Below are 15,044 nucleotides of genomic sequence, written 5' to 3'. Positions count from 1 at the left end.
AGAAACAGGACCCCCGGCCCTCCCCGCAGCTGTGCCAGGTAAATTCCTGGCTTGGGCACATCACTGGAGAGTCATGGGTTCTCCTGAAGTAGTCCTGCAAACCAGTGATCACCTCCATAGTGCTGTTTCAGTGGGGGAGGGGGATGAACCCCAGAATTTCTAGCACCACCAGGCAAAGATCACCCTATCTTTCCTGTCCCTTTTCCCTGGAGTGTTGTGTTTTTTAGATGGTAAGCCTGAGGGTAGGGACAGTCTTGTTTTGATTGCATGTAAGCTTCTCTGCGAGGGATGCGGGTGGCGCTGTGGGTTAAACCACAGAGCCTAGGACTTGCTAGACTAGGACGGGTTCAAAACCCCGCGATGGGGTGAGCTCCCATTGCTCGGTCCCAGCTCCTGTCAACCTAGCAGTTCGAAAGCATGTCAAAGTGCAAGTAGATAAATAGGTACCGCTCCGGCAGGAAGGTAAACGGTGTTTCCATGCGCTGCTCTGGTTCAACAGAAGCAGCTTAGTCATGCTGGCCACATGACCCGGAAGCTGTACGCCGGCTCCCTCGGCCAATAAAGCAAGATGAGCTCCGCAACCCCAGAGTCGGCCATGACTGGCCCTAATGGTCAGGGGTCCCTTTACCTTTAAGCTTCTCTGAGAGCTGCTTTGGCTATACGGTGGGATGAAAAAGTGCTGGAAATAAATAAATAATATGGCCGTGCTGGGTGGGGTTCATGGAATATGTAGTCCAAGGAGATCTGGAGGGCACCAGGTTTGCTAAGAATCCAAAAAAATAAAAAAGAAAGATGCAATGCTAAAATATCTCTGTCTCTTGGCAACTGGCAAACATTTTGTCTCCGTTTTCCTTCAGAATGGAACTCTGGGCAAGGATCTTACCAGACCTTGATTATACTTGCACTTTTTTTTGCGGCGAAGGAGCTATTAAAAGTCCATTGAGCCACAGCTTTGCTTAGCTTTATAAACAGGCAGCATGACACAGTAGTCTTATACATAACAATCCCTGCCCCACCCTCTGTTTGATTTACTGACAATTTAAATATATTTACAAGATAGAGCCAAACTGGCGACTGATGACCGGAAAAGGCCTCTGGCACTGCGTGGAACAGCAAACACTTTGGGCAGTGATGCTAGCTTTACTGAGACTCCAAATAAGCAGGGTGATGGTTTAAAGGTCCCGGGGGTTATTGGGTGAGTATGATTGGGTGCTATTTTCCCCTTCTGTTTGCAGTGCTTGAATACTACTGATTTGACTTCTTTCCCCACCCCCTCAGCTGTGGCACATTTTGGTTTCATTTTAGCCACCAAAAAGGGCTTTTCCTGCTCTGGCATGGCACTTGAGAAATCGGTCATCATCACAGAGCCCAAGGAGTGCCATCCCCCCCACCCAAGAAATTATACAGGGAGGAATTGAATTCTGCCAACTTTGCAGCTGGCATGATTTAGGACGGGAAGGAATGCTCACATTTCAGATATTCTCCTCTTGCTAGGCCAATGATGTGTCTCTATCTCTCTCCTGAGCGCTTTTCAAACTAAGGAATGATGAGAGCTACTGGGGTGAGGGGGGAGGAACTGAAATTGTGTACTTAAAAAAGTAATGTCTCATGGTGAGAGGTTCTGATTCTGGTGCAAATTATGCATTTTAAGTGTCTTTATCAGGGTGTGTTGGACAGTTAATGCCGCAAATGGGGTTCTGTGTAGGCTGGGAAAGGAGGCTAGGGGTTCTTCGGGTTAGGCAACGTTTCTCAAACTTAGGTCCCCAGCTGTTGTTGGACTACAACTCCCATCATCCCTAGCTAGCAGGACCAGTGGTCAGGGATGATGGAAGCTATAGTCCAACAACAGCTGGGGGCTCAAGTTTGAGAAACACTGGGTTAGGCTGTAGGGGGGCTTGCTGTGGAGATAACTGGGGAGGTTGAGGTTTCCATGTGTGAAGACCTACTCCCTGACTATTGGAAGCTTCAACAATGCCCTTGCTCACACAATCTTTGGCTTTGCTTTGGGCGTTGTTGTTTTCTAGCTACCATGAGGACTGGCAACTTGGTTTGCTTGTCTTGTAAGAGCAAAGTGAGGTTCTTAGAGTGCAGTGCGCATTACCAGATTCTGCACCTGAACCGCATGTTATGGGTTTCACAGCTTGCCTGTACGAATGCATCGTTCAGTAGCAGGGACAGAGGAAAGCGGACTTCCAACCTCCTCTTTCTGGCCCTCACAATTCTTGTCAGGTCACATTCTTTACTGGCCTTGCTCAGTGCCCTTAAGTGGTTTGTGCCTGGCTGGAATGTGTCTCTGAACTGCCCTTGATTGGCTGGCTGGAGGGACTTGTGTGTGTGGCTGAAATGTTAACCTATCACAAAAAAGTAAGAGGCACTTCTGCTGCCCTATGCGCTTTTGCTTCTTGCCGCACCCAAAATTGAGCTTCTGAAAATGCTTCCTGTATCATACATTCTTCCTAATAAAGACTACTTTAGAGCAAGTTCATCTAGTCCAACATTGCAGAAATCACAGCTGAAGCTGGGCCTCTCTTTTCCCTCCCTTTTCCTGCAAAGGCGTCACACGTAGCTCCTGTAAGGCGATCTGTGGCTGCCAAGAGCAAAGTCCTAGTTTCTCACGCCGATGAGCAGGAGACTTTATAGGGTCTCTGGCTCTGACCCGTTGGCTTTGTGGCCTGGCTGAGCTCCTGAGTTTCCTCCTCAAGGGCATTTGCTTGACCCCGGGCAAGCTTGTATCTTGATGATCGGCGGGAACAAAGAGTAAGAGGATGGTTTTCTTTCTCATTTTGCACCAAGATGCGCCTACCTGCACAGGGTCTGCCTGAAGCTTCAACCTGTTGGCAGAAATGTATAGGACACGTGTCTCTCGCTGCTGTTGGAGCCCAGCCTTCCTTGCTTCTGCCCGCAGGGCTGCAGCTTCTATTGCAGTCCTGTCCTGAAGGCAGTCAAAGAGCATGGGCCAGCCAGCCTTTCCTCTCTTGTTTGAAAAGGCACAAAGTTCCTCTTGGCATTCATAAAACAGTTGAGTTTGAGAGGAGGCTAATCTAGTTCAACCTAAGAATCATGGCTAAAGAATCCCTGACAGATGGCCATTCAAACTCCAACAAAGGAGAGTCCACCACCTTCGAAGGGAGTCCGTTCTGTTCCTTGTGTGCATATTTTCACCTCTTGAGGAGGGTTTGGGGTGTGGAACAAGGGTGTGTGTGTGTGCGCGCACAACGTCCTGGATGAGAAAAAAGGCCCCTTGGCTGGCTGCCTCCTCCATCCTAGGCAGGCAGGCAGGCAGACATCAGCAGGTGGTGGCAGCTGCAAATGAGGCTTCTTTGCACTTTGGGTCCTTGGGTGGTCATCAGGCTACTGAGTGGAAGAGGCCATCTGGGTGGAGATAAAAGTCTCTATCACACCATGAGTGGACGGCAGCAAGTGGCTGTGGCTGTTGGAGGAGTCGGAGCTCTGGTAGAGCACCAGGCTACTGGAGGAGACTGTTTGGAAGGAAAGGAAAAGAGGGCAGGGGAAAACACCCATAAGCACATGTGAGTGTAAGCAGGGAGAGATCATCACTTGATATGATACAATAATCTTTATTGTCATTGTCCCATATAGAACAACAAAATTGAAAAAACCTACATCAGACATTCAAAAACTAACAAGCCTGCTATCCCAGCCTGTTTAGCCCCCTAAAAACTCTGATACCCCATAATTAAATACAGTATACTCCCATAGAGACTACCTTACACAGCATCTCCTTAGGAACATAGGCTGGCTTATACTGTGATGGACCATTGGTCCAGCTAGCTCAGCAGGGTCAACACTAGCCAACAGCAACGTATTTCAGGTAGGGGTTGCTCCAAGCCCTACTGGAAGATACTGGGGGTTGAACCAGCCATCGTCTGCAGGCAAAAAAGGCACTGTGACACGGAGCTACAGCCCTTCCTTCAGTTCCTATACCCGCAAAAGGGAATATACACACATGCACCCCCCCCAAACATTTTAGGGTTGCAGTGCTTAGTTCAACCTTCCCCAACTCCCATTGGCCCAGGCCAGCGCAACTATATGATACTGGAGCTGAAGAGAGAGCAGCTGCGAGTCAGTGTAGGCAATTACTGAGCTCAATGGGCCAACCTATAAGGTGGTTCTTTGTATTCCCACAGCACAGATGTGGTGGCTGGGGCTGATGGGAGTTGCAGTCCTGGACAGGCATCAGATTGAGGGGAGACAGCTTGGACAAACTCCAGGGATAGCCAACCAGAAGTGGACTACAACTCCCATCATCCCTGATGAATGGCCATATTGATTGGGCTGATGGAGTCCACATGGGCTGCCCCAACACTAACCAATAAGCGCTGCAAGCTACTGTCTTGAGGATACAATGTTTATGAAATCCGCCTGCTCCACCAAAGAATGGAAAGCCTTCAACGTTGGCAGGAGCTTCAGTTGCGCATTCTTCAAAGCAAGGCTCCCCATCCGCACTTACCAGCAGGGCTAGAGGTGAGTCGATGGCTGGGCTGGAGGTGCTGGATGGTGGCATCCTGGTTCTGTAAGTGTATGGTGGAAGCCTGCACGGGGGGCGTGTGCATCCCAGACTCTGTGTGTGCCTCAGAGTCTGATGTGAACACCTGTAAAATGTGGGAGGGAGAGAGAGATTAACAACACAATAAGAAATCTGGAAACTGCTGGTTTGGGGAATTTCAGACATTAAAATTAAAATTAAAATGATTGAATAGAAGAATATCAACAAGCTGGAAAGTGTGCAGAGAAGGGCAACCAAGATGATCAAGGGTCTGGAAACCGAGCCTTATGAGGAACGGTTAAGGGAACTGGGTATGTTTAGCCTGGAGAAAATTGAGAGGTGATAGGATAGCCAAATATCTGTCGCATGAGAGATGCTCCAAGCTTGCTTTCTGCTGCTCCAGAGGGTAGCACACAATGGATGGCTGAACTGACGGATTCAAATGACAAGGGGATTCCGGCTATATATTAGGAAGAATTTTCTGATGGTAAACACTGTCCAGCAGTGAAGCAGACTGCCTCAGAAGGTGGTGGACTCTCCTTCCTTGGAGGTGTTTAAACAGAGGTTGGATGAGTTCGGATTTCAGGGCATCTTTCCCAGGTTCCTCCTTTCCCGGCTTCCCCATCATCCCATCTTACCTGCTTGGTTGGCGTCAGGCTGGCCAAGGCGCTAAGGTTGGCTGTGTCTGTGATCACCATGGTCTGCGGCAGCAGCCCAGTGTGGGCGTACTGAGCCATCTCTGGTTTGTGGCCGTAGAGAGCTAGGGGACCAAAAAAGGCATGAGAATAGAGGTTACCGTATATGGGGGACTCTTGAGGGAGAAGGGAACCATGGAGTTAACTCCGGCTTCCAAGCATCTCTAGGGTGACCATTATCCCTTATTTGCTTTTTACCGTATTTTTCGCCCTATAGGACGCACCGTCCCATAAGGCGCACCTAGTTTTTTGGGGGGGAAATAAAGGAAAAAAATTATTTCCCCCCCAGGCGCGGGGTTGGGGAAGCCCGAGCTTCCCCCGACCCCAGCCCCCAAACAGGCAGCTCCCTGCAAGCCGTGGGAGCCCAGTGCTGGCTCCCGCTGCTAGCGGAGAGGTCCGCGAAGCCTGGGCGCGCTGAGCTCAGCGCGCGCAGGCTTCGGCATGCAGGCACGTCTCCGCCAGCAGCGGGAGCGTTCCCGCTGCTAGCGGAGAGGTCCGCGAAGCCTGGGCGCGCTGAGCTCAGCGCGCGCAGGCTTCGGCATGCAGGCACGTCTCCGCCAGCAGCGGGAGCGTTCCCGCTGCTAGCGGAGAGGTCCGCGAAGCCTGGGCGCGCTGAGCTCAGCGCGCGCAGGCTTCGGCATGCAGGCACGTCTCCGCCAGCAGCGGGAGCGTTCCCGCTGCTAGCGGAGAGGTCCGCGAAGCCTGGTCGCGCTGAGCTCAGCGCGCGCAGGCTTCGGCATGCAGGCACCTCTCCGCCAGCAGCGGGAGCGTTCCCGCTGCTAGCGGAGAGGTCCGCGAAGCCTGGGCGCGCTGAGCTCAGCGCGCGCAGGCTTCGGCATGCAGGCACCTCTCCGCCAGCAGCGGGAGCGTTCCCGCTGCTAGCGGAGAGGTCCGCGAAGCCTGGGCGCGCTGAGCTCAGCGCGCGCAGGCTTCGGCATGCAGGCACGTCTCCGCCAGCAGCGGGAGCGTTCCCGCTGCTAGCGGAGAGGTCCGCGAAGCCTGGGCGCGCTGAGCTCAGCGCGCAGGCTTCCGCATGCAGGCACCTCTCCGCCAGCAGCGGGAGCGTTCCCGCTGCTAGCGGAGAGGTCCGCGAAGCCTGGGCGCGCTGAGCTCAGCGCGCGCAGGCTTCCGCATGCAGGCACCTCTCCGCCAGCAGCGGGAGCGTTCCCGCTGCTAGCGGAGAGGTCCGCGAAGCCTGGGCGCGCTGAGCTCAGCGCGCGCAGGCTTCGGCATGCAGGCACGTCTCCGCCAGCAGCGGGAGCGTTCCCGCTGCTAGCGGAGAGGTCCGCGAAGCCTGGGCGCGCTGAGCTCAGCGCGCGCAGGCTTCCGCATGCAGGCACCTCTCCGCCAGCAGCGGGAGCGTTCCCGCTGCTAGCGGAGAGGTCCGCGAAGCCTGGGCGCGCTGAGCTCAGCGCGCGCAGGCTTCCGCATGCAGGCACCTCTCCGCCAGCAGCGGGAGCGTTCCCGCTGCTAGCGGAGAGGTCCGCGAAGCCTGGGCGCGCTGAGCTCACCGCGCGCAGGCTTCGGCATGCAGGCACCTCTCCGCCAGCAGCGGGAGCGTTCCCGCTGCTAGCGGAGAGGTCCGCGAAGCCTGCATTCGCCCCATAGGACGCACCCAGATTTCCCCTTCATTTTTGGAGGGGAAAAAGTGCGTCCTATAGGGCGAAAAATACGGTAATCATCCTTTGTACCCTGCTTGAGAGTCCCATGGACTGCAAGAAGATCAAACGCATCCATTCTTAAGGAAATCAGCCCTGAGTGCTCACTGGAAGGACAGATTGTGAAGCTGAGGCTCCAATACTTTGGCCACCTCATGAGAAGAGAGGACTCCCTGGAAAAGACCCTGATGCTGGGAAAGACGGAGGGCACAAGGAGAAGGGGACGACAGAGGACGAGATGGTTAGACAGTGTTCTCGAAGCTACAAACATGAGTCTGGCCAAACTGCGGGTGACAGTGGAAGACAGGAGTGCCTGGCGTGCTCTGGTCCATGGGGTCACGAAGAGTCGGACACGACTGAACGATTAAACAACAACAACAACAACCCTGCTCTCCTTTGTCCAAAAAGCTCAATGCTCTTAATAAGGGAGCCCTTCTCATTTCATCCTGAGCAAGAACCCTGCAGGGTAGGTTCCCTCTCTCTACCACCACCACAGCTTCTTCTTCCGAGGTTGTCCTCCTGGGGCTGACAGAAAAAGGAGGAGGGTGTTATTTTAGAAGGCGACCAGGGGAAGGAAGGGAACGCTTTCAAGATGGCCGTACAAAGGTGTGGGGGTTAAGAGGTGGTGGAAGAAGGGAGGCCCAGTGTGGTGTTGCGGTTAGAGTAACAGACTAGGACCTGGGAGAGCTGGATTCAAATCCCCACTCAGCAATGAAGCTCACTGGGTAACCTTAGGCCAGTCACCGTCACTCAGCCTAACCTACCTCGCAGGATTGTTGTGAGGACAAACGAGGAAGAGAACTGCGTACGCCACATTGTGCTCCTTGGAGGAATGGTGGGGAATAAATGTAAGGAAACATAATAATAAAACAAGGCGGGGGCAATTAGCTACGCTTTCCTCACAATCCACGTGTTCCTTTTAAAATGGGCAAGCTGATCTTCCTTTGCAAAGCTCTGTGTGGCTTATAGGAGCCTCTCCATTTCCTTCCATCCAAACGCTACAGCATCTGATATTCGGAGGCAGACTGCCACTGCCCATGGAGGCTCAGTTTAGCTGCCAAGTCTAGTAGCCAAGGGTAGGTTCATCCTCTCTGCATTTGCCTTTGCTCTAAACCACCGCATCTTGCGGCAGGAACGTTCCACTCCAGCCTCCCTCCCCCCCCCCAACCTGATGTCCTGCAAGTGCTTTGGACTACAAGTCCCATCAGCCCCACCCAACACAGCTGTATGATGAGAATACAGCTGTGCTGACTAGCTGAAGATGATGGGACATGGAGTCCAAAGTAGCCGCATCAAGTGGAACAAGGCCTGCTGTGAGTCTTTGGCCCACAATTCCAGGGAGCCTCCCTCCCTGCCTTGCTGGCTCCCCAACCTACCGTGAGGTGCCTGGATCTGGGCCATGGTGGCCATGAAAGGGCTCTGGTTGAGATGGCCCTGGACCTGTTGCATGATGGGCTGCTGGTACGATGGGTGCAGCTGCTGGGAGAACTGGACCGGCTGCAGGGTGGTGAGGCTGCTGCCCATGTTGTTGATCACTGGGACACTCTGGGGCTGGGTGGAGGCCAAGCCTGGAAGACAGGAAAGAGCATCTTCAGCGGTTCACTTTCCCCCCCAAAAAACACCAGCTAGTAACAGCCATCCAGGGAGCAAAGTCTCCCTCCCTGCTTGTCATCTTGAAGCATCCTGACACTGTTCTGCAGCTTTACTTCAGTGGCTCTTTGAAATATACTCAGAGTTGAGTGTGGACTTCATGCTCTTTATTCAGCTCATAATAGTGAGGAGGAATGGAAGTTTCCCCCGAAATGTCTGCTTTATATACATTATTTACACAATGGGCCCCACGTGATTGGCTAATTCCAGGATTCTCCTGTAGGCCAATCAGATTGCAGATTCACTTCCACCTGGAGTTGGATTGGGTGGCTCCTGCGGACCAATCAGACTGCCGCATTCTGAAATCCTATTGTTCTAGGACCAATCAGACTGCTGCTATTTGGATCCTATTCAACTCAGTACATAACAGTCTTGCTGTACAACGAGGACTAGAAAGCTATTTGTTTGCTACTGTATGCAAACGGCATGCCTTCCCTGTGTCTCTCCTCACTTACCGATAACCAGAGTGGAGGCCCCCGTGTTGGTGAAGGCTGGTGTAAGCGAAGATGTGTCTCCCGGCCCAATTGCCATGACACCTGGGAGTGATGCCATGATGAGGTTCTGGGTTTGCTGGCTCAGAGTGTGGTTCTGCTCTAGGCTGTGCAGGGCTGTCAGGGTGCTAACTGGGGGAAGAGAGCCCCCAGGAGCGGAGATCTGTGCACAGGAGAAATAGGGAAGAATATCAACATGCTTTTTGAGACAGGATTGTGGGATATACATTTGGGATAGCTTAGAAGTGGTGCGATATTAATTGCATTTATTGGCAAGCTTGGCAGTAAGTAGAACCACTGGCAGATTTCTGGATGACTTTCAGGAGATCTGCAAGGATTTCTGGTCCCCAGTTGTTCAACAAGAGCAGCAACAAAATGGCTCCCAACCGTCCAGTGGAGGCTAGTTCCCCTTTGGCACTAATAGGGTGCAAGGCAGGGAGCCCAACAGTAGGTGGTGCCAACGAGCCCAGGCAGTGCTTGACTCACCAGCTTTGCATCTCCTGCAGAACTAACTGAACACAGGCCAGGGGAAGAAGCATGGTGCAAGATAGTCTGGGTGGTCACAATGGAATTGCTTCCTCCGTGCTGGTTGCCGTCTGAGGAATCTGTCTCACTGACGGGCTGCTGGTTGTACCTCATGCCAGAGTCGGAAAAGGAGAGTTGTTGTTGTTGTTGCTGCTGCTGTTGCTGCTGCAAAGGGGATTGTTCTACAAACAAACAAAAGAAAGGAGGGGGGGAATAATTCTTAGTAATTTGTGCTTAAGTTGAGGACTCTTAGCTCTGATCTCAGACAGGGCCGGCCCTACCCTTAGGCAGAGTGAGGCAGTTCATTTAAACCATTAATTTCTTCCTCCACTGGTTCTGCTGAGAGAACACATGTCATGGCCTCTTCCTCAACTGTCACCCAGCAGCAGCCAATCCATCTGGCTTTACCCGAACGAGCGTCTCCACCCCCATCGTTCAGCTGGGACATGGAGGCCCAGCTCCGAGGGCCTTCTGGCAGTTCCCTCACTGCAAGAAGCAAGGTTACAGGGAACCAGGCAGAGGGCCTTCTCGGTAGTGGCACCTGCCCTGTGGAATGCCCTCCCATCAGATGTCAAGGAAATAAACAACTATCTGACTTCTAGAAGACATCTGAAGGCAGCCCTGTTTAGGGAAGTTTTTAATGTTTGATGTTTTATTGTATTGTTAATATTTTGTTGCAAGCCGCCCAGAGTGGCTAGGGAAACCCAGCCAGATGGATGGGGTATGAATGAATGAATGAATGAATGAATACATAAATAAATAAATAAAATCTGAAATGCTTCCATTGCAACTGGCCATTGTGTGAACTGTAACTTGTAACAACTTGTCCTGGGCTTTGCTTTCCCCCCATCCTCCCTCCTCCCTCCTCCTCGCTCTTTCCTTTTGGGCTGTGTCCTTTAGATTCTAAACTGGAGGGCAGGAACTGGTGGTGGTGGTGTGGATTGATCCGTAAGCTACTCTGGGAGTCATTTTGGCTGAAGTCTAAGAGGTGTGTGGGTGGGGAGAGATTTCAAATAAATAAATAGTGCCTGACACTCACCATGGACCTTGCTTGGTGAGAGGGGCGTTGCTGACTGGAGCGAGGAAGAGCCCAAGGTGGGCACAGATCCGGGCTGCGGCCCGCTGTAGCTGTCCATAGCAAGCTTGTGCCGGAAAGCCTCCTCCTTCCGGCGGTTGGCAAACCAGTTGTAAACTCTCACCTCAGTCACCAGGTTCGAGCCCAGACCCTGGGCCTGGGAAGGGGAGACACCGCGCTGGATGCACTCTGCCCTGCCGAGAAAGGCCATGGATTTGTCAGGTTGGGGACGGGGCTTGTGTTAAGGCGAAGCCATTTCTCCAAAGGGAACCCCTTCAAATCAAAGGAGTGCTGTGTCTGTTGCACCATTTCCAAAGATATATGAACTGCATGAAGAACATAAGAAAAGCTCTGCTGGACCAGACCAGTGGCCCATCTAGACCAACATCCTCTTCTCACAATGAATCTCCTCCATGAATCTGTCCAATCCTCTTTTAAAGCCATCCCTATTGGAGGCCATCACTGCCTCCTGTGGGAATGTGTTTTGTTCCATTTTCCCAATGTTTTCTTCCCTGAGAGTTTTCTCCTTTAATGTGACCCTTCACTTGCCATAAAGGCCACTTTCAGAAATCTAGCAGAACCTAGTGGATGTTTAGCACTCCTTTCCATGTTAGGAAAATAAGTCTGTTCCCGCTTCCCTGGAAAATCATGGAATGAAATCTGGGGCGATATTTCAGCTTTCTCAAAGGATTCTGAGCCCTGTAGTTTGTTAAGAGTTCTTGCTTCGAATTGTAACTTGGTGAAGAGTGAACCACCGTGTCCAGAATAATTTGAGGAGGGAAAAATGTGCTTTGGATGTATTTTAAAGGTGTGAGGAGCACACAGCTGACAGCCCCTGAGCTATGAAGCATTTCATAAGATCCCAGTATAGGGTGCAAAAGAATCCTATCGTCCCTGACTGTAGAGGTGCTTTCAGGTAATTACTTTTGGCGCTTCCTCCTCTGCATTAATTATAGTCTAACCATAGTTGGCTCAGATCTCTCTGTACTTTTGCATTTTTAGTCCTGAGGTTCATCTAGACCTCATAGCTGATTATATGTTTAGGTCTAATTTGGGGTGAAATAGTTAAACTGGGGGCAGAATGAGCAAGGAATTATTAGCCTCAGCTCAGCCAAAACCAATAATTTACTTCACCCACCCATTTCTTTCCACCCCTTACTTTGTGTAACATAAGTAAGAGCATGCTGGATCAGGTCAATGGCCCATTCAGTCCAGGATCCTGTTCTCACGGTGGCCAACCAGATGCCTGTGGGAATCCAGCAAGCAGGATTTGAGCACAAGAACACTCTCTCCTGTGGTTTTCAGCAACTGGTATTCAGAAACATCACTGCCTCCGACTATGGAGGCAGGGCATGGCCACCGTGGCTTGCAGCCCTTGATAGGCTTATCATTGCATTAATCTGTCCAGCCCTCTTTGAAAGCCATCAAAGTTGGTGGCCATCGCTGCCTTTAGAGGGAGCAATCCCCATAGTTTAACTATGGGTTTATCCACACTCACCTTTCACCAGCCCTTTCCAGGCACAGTCCGCACCTTAAATATCCGTGTCCAAGTGCCTTTCTTTCCGCTCTGGTGCTTGCCCTGTGAAAACCCACTCTTTAAAGCTCATTCGGAGCAAACAGCAATCTGTGAAAAACCAGAATTGACTAATCCTAACCCTAACCAACCAACCAACCAACCAACCCATGCTCGGACAAGGAACTTTTAAGCACAGACTTGTGCCTGGAAACAGCAGGGCAAAAGGTAATTGTGGATAAGTGCTATGTATTGCATGAGATTTTTCCGTCTAGGAGAACAGGATCCTGGGCTAGATGGGCCAGTGGTCTGATCCAGCAGCATCTTCTGATGTTCTTACGTTCTTAAAAGAGGGACCTTCCTCCATTCACCTGTTGCACTCCTCCACCAAGGCTTCCCGTTCCTCCTTGCTGGGATTCTTCTGCCTCTCATAGGCTTGGAAGAGGATTTGCTGTGAAGCTGGGCCCCACTTGAAGCGATTGCGTCTGCCTTTCTTCGTTGGCAGGTCCTCTCCCATTGCATCTTCCACCATAATGCCCTGGCCAGCGTGGGTGAATTCTGGAAGCACAGAAAGGGTGGGGTGCAACCATCTCTGGGGCAGCCCTTATGTTGTGGAACTCCCTCCTTCATTATTATTATTATTATTATTATTTTTTGTCAAACACACATCTCTTTCCCCAGGACTTTAGCATCTGACCCACCATATCCTTGTGGTTCTAAATTGTTTTAAACAGTTTTTAATGTTGTATTTTAAATTGTTGTGTGACCGTAGGTTGAAGGCTGATAATAATAATAATAATAATAATAATAATAATAATAATAATAATAATAAACTGTCCATTTCTTGAAGAAACCAGGTGGGAGGAGCCAGGGGGGCAAACAAAGCAAGGCATCTAAAAAGCAACTCAGCAGAATTAGAGAAAGTCAAATGAGTTGGTGGCAGGGATGACACATGGGGGTGGGGGAGGAATGGAGTCACTAGAACATTTTCTAAAAAATGTTTAGGGGTACTCTCATTTTGACTCAAGAAAATCACCGTTTTATAGTTCAAATTGGGGGAATAAATATAGTAAATGGACAAAAGTACAAAGATTCACAAAATGTTTAGGGTATGCGTTCCCCCAGAAAAAAAGCACTGCATAGAAACATAGATATAAAAGCATGTGTTAAGGGTAGAAAAAAAACCCCATTTCATTGTCTGGCTAGGTCATTTCCTGGTTCATACTATTTTTAGCATCCCCCAAACCCACCCGACAGGAAGTTGTTGCTTCCTGTGTATCTTCTAAGGCTGGGTTGAAAGATGCTCATTCATCTAGATATGCAACAGGCCGCCTCATCTAATAGAGGAAGACTTCCTTTTGGTTTTGCAGTAGGAATGAATGAATGATCCCCACAGCAGGCTGACTGACAGGCCCAGGCAGAGGATCCGTGGTCAGCCTCTTCTATGAGAGTGGGTCCTTTGGGTTCTGAGCAACCAGAGGCTCAGGTTCCCTTGTGCCTTTGGCAAGGACCCGTATCAGTGCTTCCCCATCCCTTGCACCCTTGGCAGTAGGGCTGGGTGATATATATAATCCAGAACTAGTTTGAAGTCCATATCGTGATATCGGGCTTCGTAATTTTTGACCTGGCAATATATCGCAAATCATGATATGTGTGGGTGGGTGCTATGCAGAAATCACAATGTGGGGAAAACCGTGCAGCCAGCCAATGCATCTACATAGCTCCATCCTTATTTCAGACATGGTGATATATCAGTATATTGTGATGTTTAGCTGTTGATATAGCACAATGTTGAAAACCAGAGGAGCTTACCCAGCTTGCCTGGCCGTCCAGTGCAGCGATGGAGCTTGCTGGCGGGTTCCTAGTCACTCCAAGCAGGAGTGGAAAGGCACGGTTTTTGAGCCTTCTGGGCCTGCCCCCCTGACAGGGGCCAAACTGGCCAACCCCTAGGCACACCGGGCCCGGGCAGCAAATTTCAGACATTGAATTCATTTATTTCTCGCAGCACATTTGAAGCTGCTGACTATGTTTTCTCCAACTAACAGGAACAACATTTTGCAGGCATGGAAATTCAGCATGCATCATGGCACACAAGTGTCGCAACTTGGCCCAGAATCCCTTGCAAATGTTGGGCTGACTGGCTCTGCTGCTGTTGAGCAGGTAAATAATGGCCTTGCTCTGGTACGTGCTTTGGGGCTAGGAAAGAGCTGCTGGTTGCTGTACTTACGCTGAGCCACCTCTCGCTGCTTGCGGACGTACCAGGTGTAGAGGGCAGCCCTCTTCTGAGTTTTCATGGGTGTGCCCTTGTTGAGATGCTGGGAGAGGTGGGATTGATTCAAGCCTGTGGTGTCTACCACCTCCCGCTGGGGAATATTGTGCTGCTGTAGGTAGGATTTCACCATCTTGGCTACCCTCCAGGGATCCTCTCTGGAAGGAACAGAAAGCACACACTACATGAAAGAGGCTTACAGGGGGTTGGACTACAGTAGATGACCCTTCGTGTCCTTTCTCCCTGTGAGTCCTGAGAAGCAAGGAGAATCAACCAATTACATTTCTGGTAGTAGATGTTGGGTCAACACTAGAAGATGCTGTTCATTCTCCTCTGTGCGGCAGGCTGTCCCAGCTGAATAAATTTATCTTTACCATGAGTGTCTACTTGTTAGGGTTTTAGTATTGTTTTAAATTTATTTGTCGTTTTTGTGTTTATAAAGTGTTTTTCATTATCTTATGTGTAAAGGGCCCTGAGATGGTGGTTAATAAATTATTTGTAATAGTAATATTATTATATACAGTGGTACCTTGGTTCTCAAACACCTTGGTTCTCAAACACCGAAAACCCGGAAGTAAGGGTTCCAGTTTTCAAACGTTTTTTCAGAAGCCGAATGTCCGATGTGGCTGTTGGCTATTGTTTCCAGGCTGCCTGCACCATT

The 15,044-nt window shown here is 50.6% G+C and overlaps 1 protein-coding gene across 6 annotated transcripts in view; it reads right to left on the bottom strand.

The window, feature by feature from the left end:
- Positions 1 to 946: 946 nt before the first annotated feature.
- The window catches only part of HNF1A (HNF1 homeobox A), a gene marked incomplete at its 5' end in the record, with an annotated part of 43,715 nt that continues 29,617 nt past the window's right edge, over positions 947 to 15,044 (bottom strand). For 5 of the 6 annotated variants that reach the window (XM_083417729.1, XM_083417728.1, XM_083417727.1 and 2 more), the window contains 9 exons: positions 947 to 3,479; positions 4,472 to 4,613; positions 5,146 to 5,267; positions 8,237 to 8,428; positions 8,966 to 9,164; positions 9,488 to 9,708; positions 10,566 to 10,795; positions 12,486 to 12,672; positions 14,342 to 14,541. In XM_083417729.1, coding sequence (XP_083273855.1) covers positions 3,352 to 3,479; positions 4,472 to 4,613; positions 5,146 to 5,267; positions 8,237 to 8,428; positions 8,966 to 9,164; positions 9,488 to 9,708; positions 10,566 to 10,795; positions 12,486 to 12,672; positions 14,342 to 14,516 — 1,596 coding nt within the window. In that variant the 3' untranslated portion in view covers positions 947 to 3,351. Of the gene's footprint in view, positions 3,480 to 4,471; positions 4,614 to 5,145; positions 5,268 to 5,288; positions 5,414 to 7,245; positions 8,429 to 8,965; positions 9,165 to 9,487; positions 9,709 to 10,565; positions 10,796 to 12,485; positions 12,673 to 14,341; positions 14,542 to 15,044 lie in introns of those variants that run through there. The other variant, XR_014505973.1, reaches the window with a different exon arrangement.

The sequence above is a fragment of the Podarcis tiliguerta genome, assembly GCF_965153285.1.
Source record: "Podarcis tiliguerta genome assembly, chromosome: 16".
Taxonomy (NCBI): Eukaryota; Metazoa; Chordata; class Lepidosauria; order Squamata; family Lacertidae; genus Podarcis; species Podarcis tiliguerta.
This window is presented reverse-complemented; position numbering and strand designations above follow the sequence as displayed.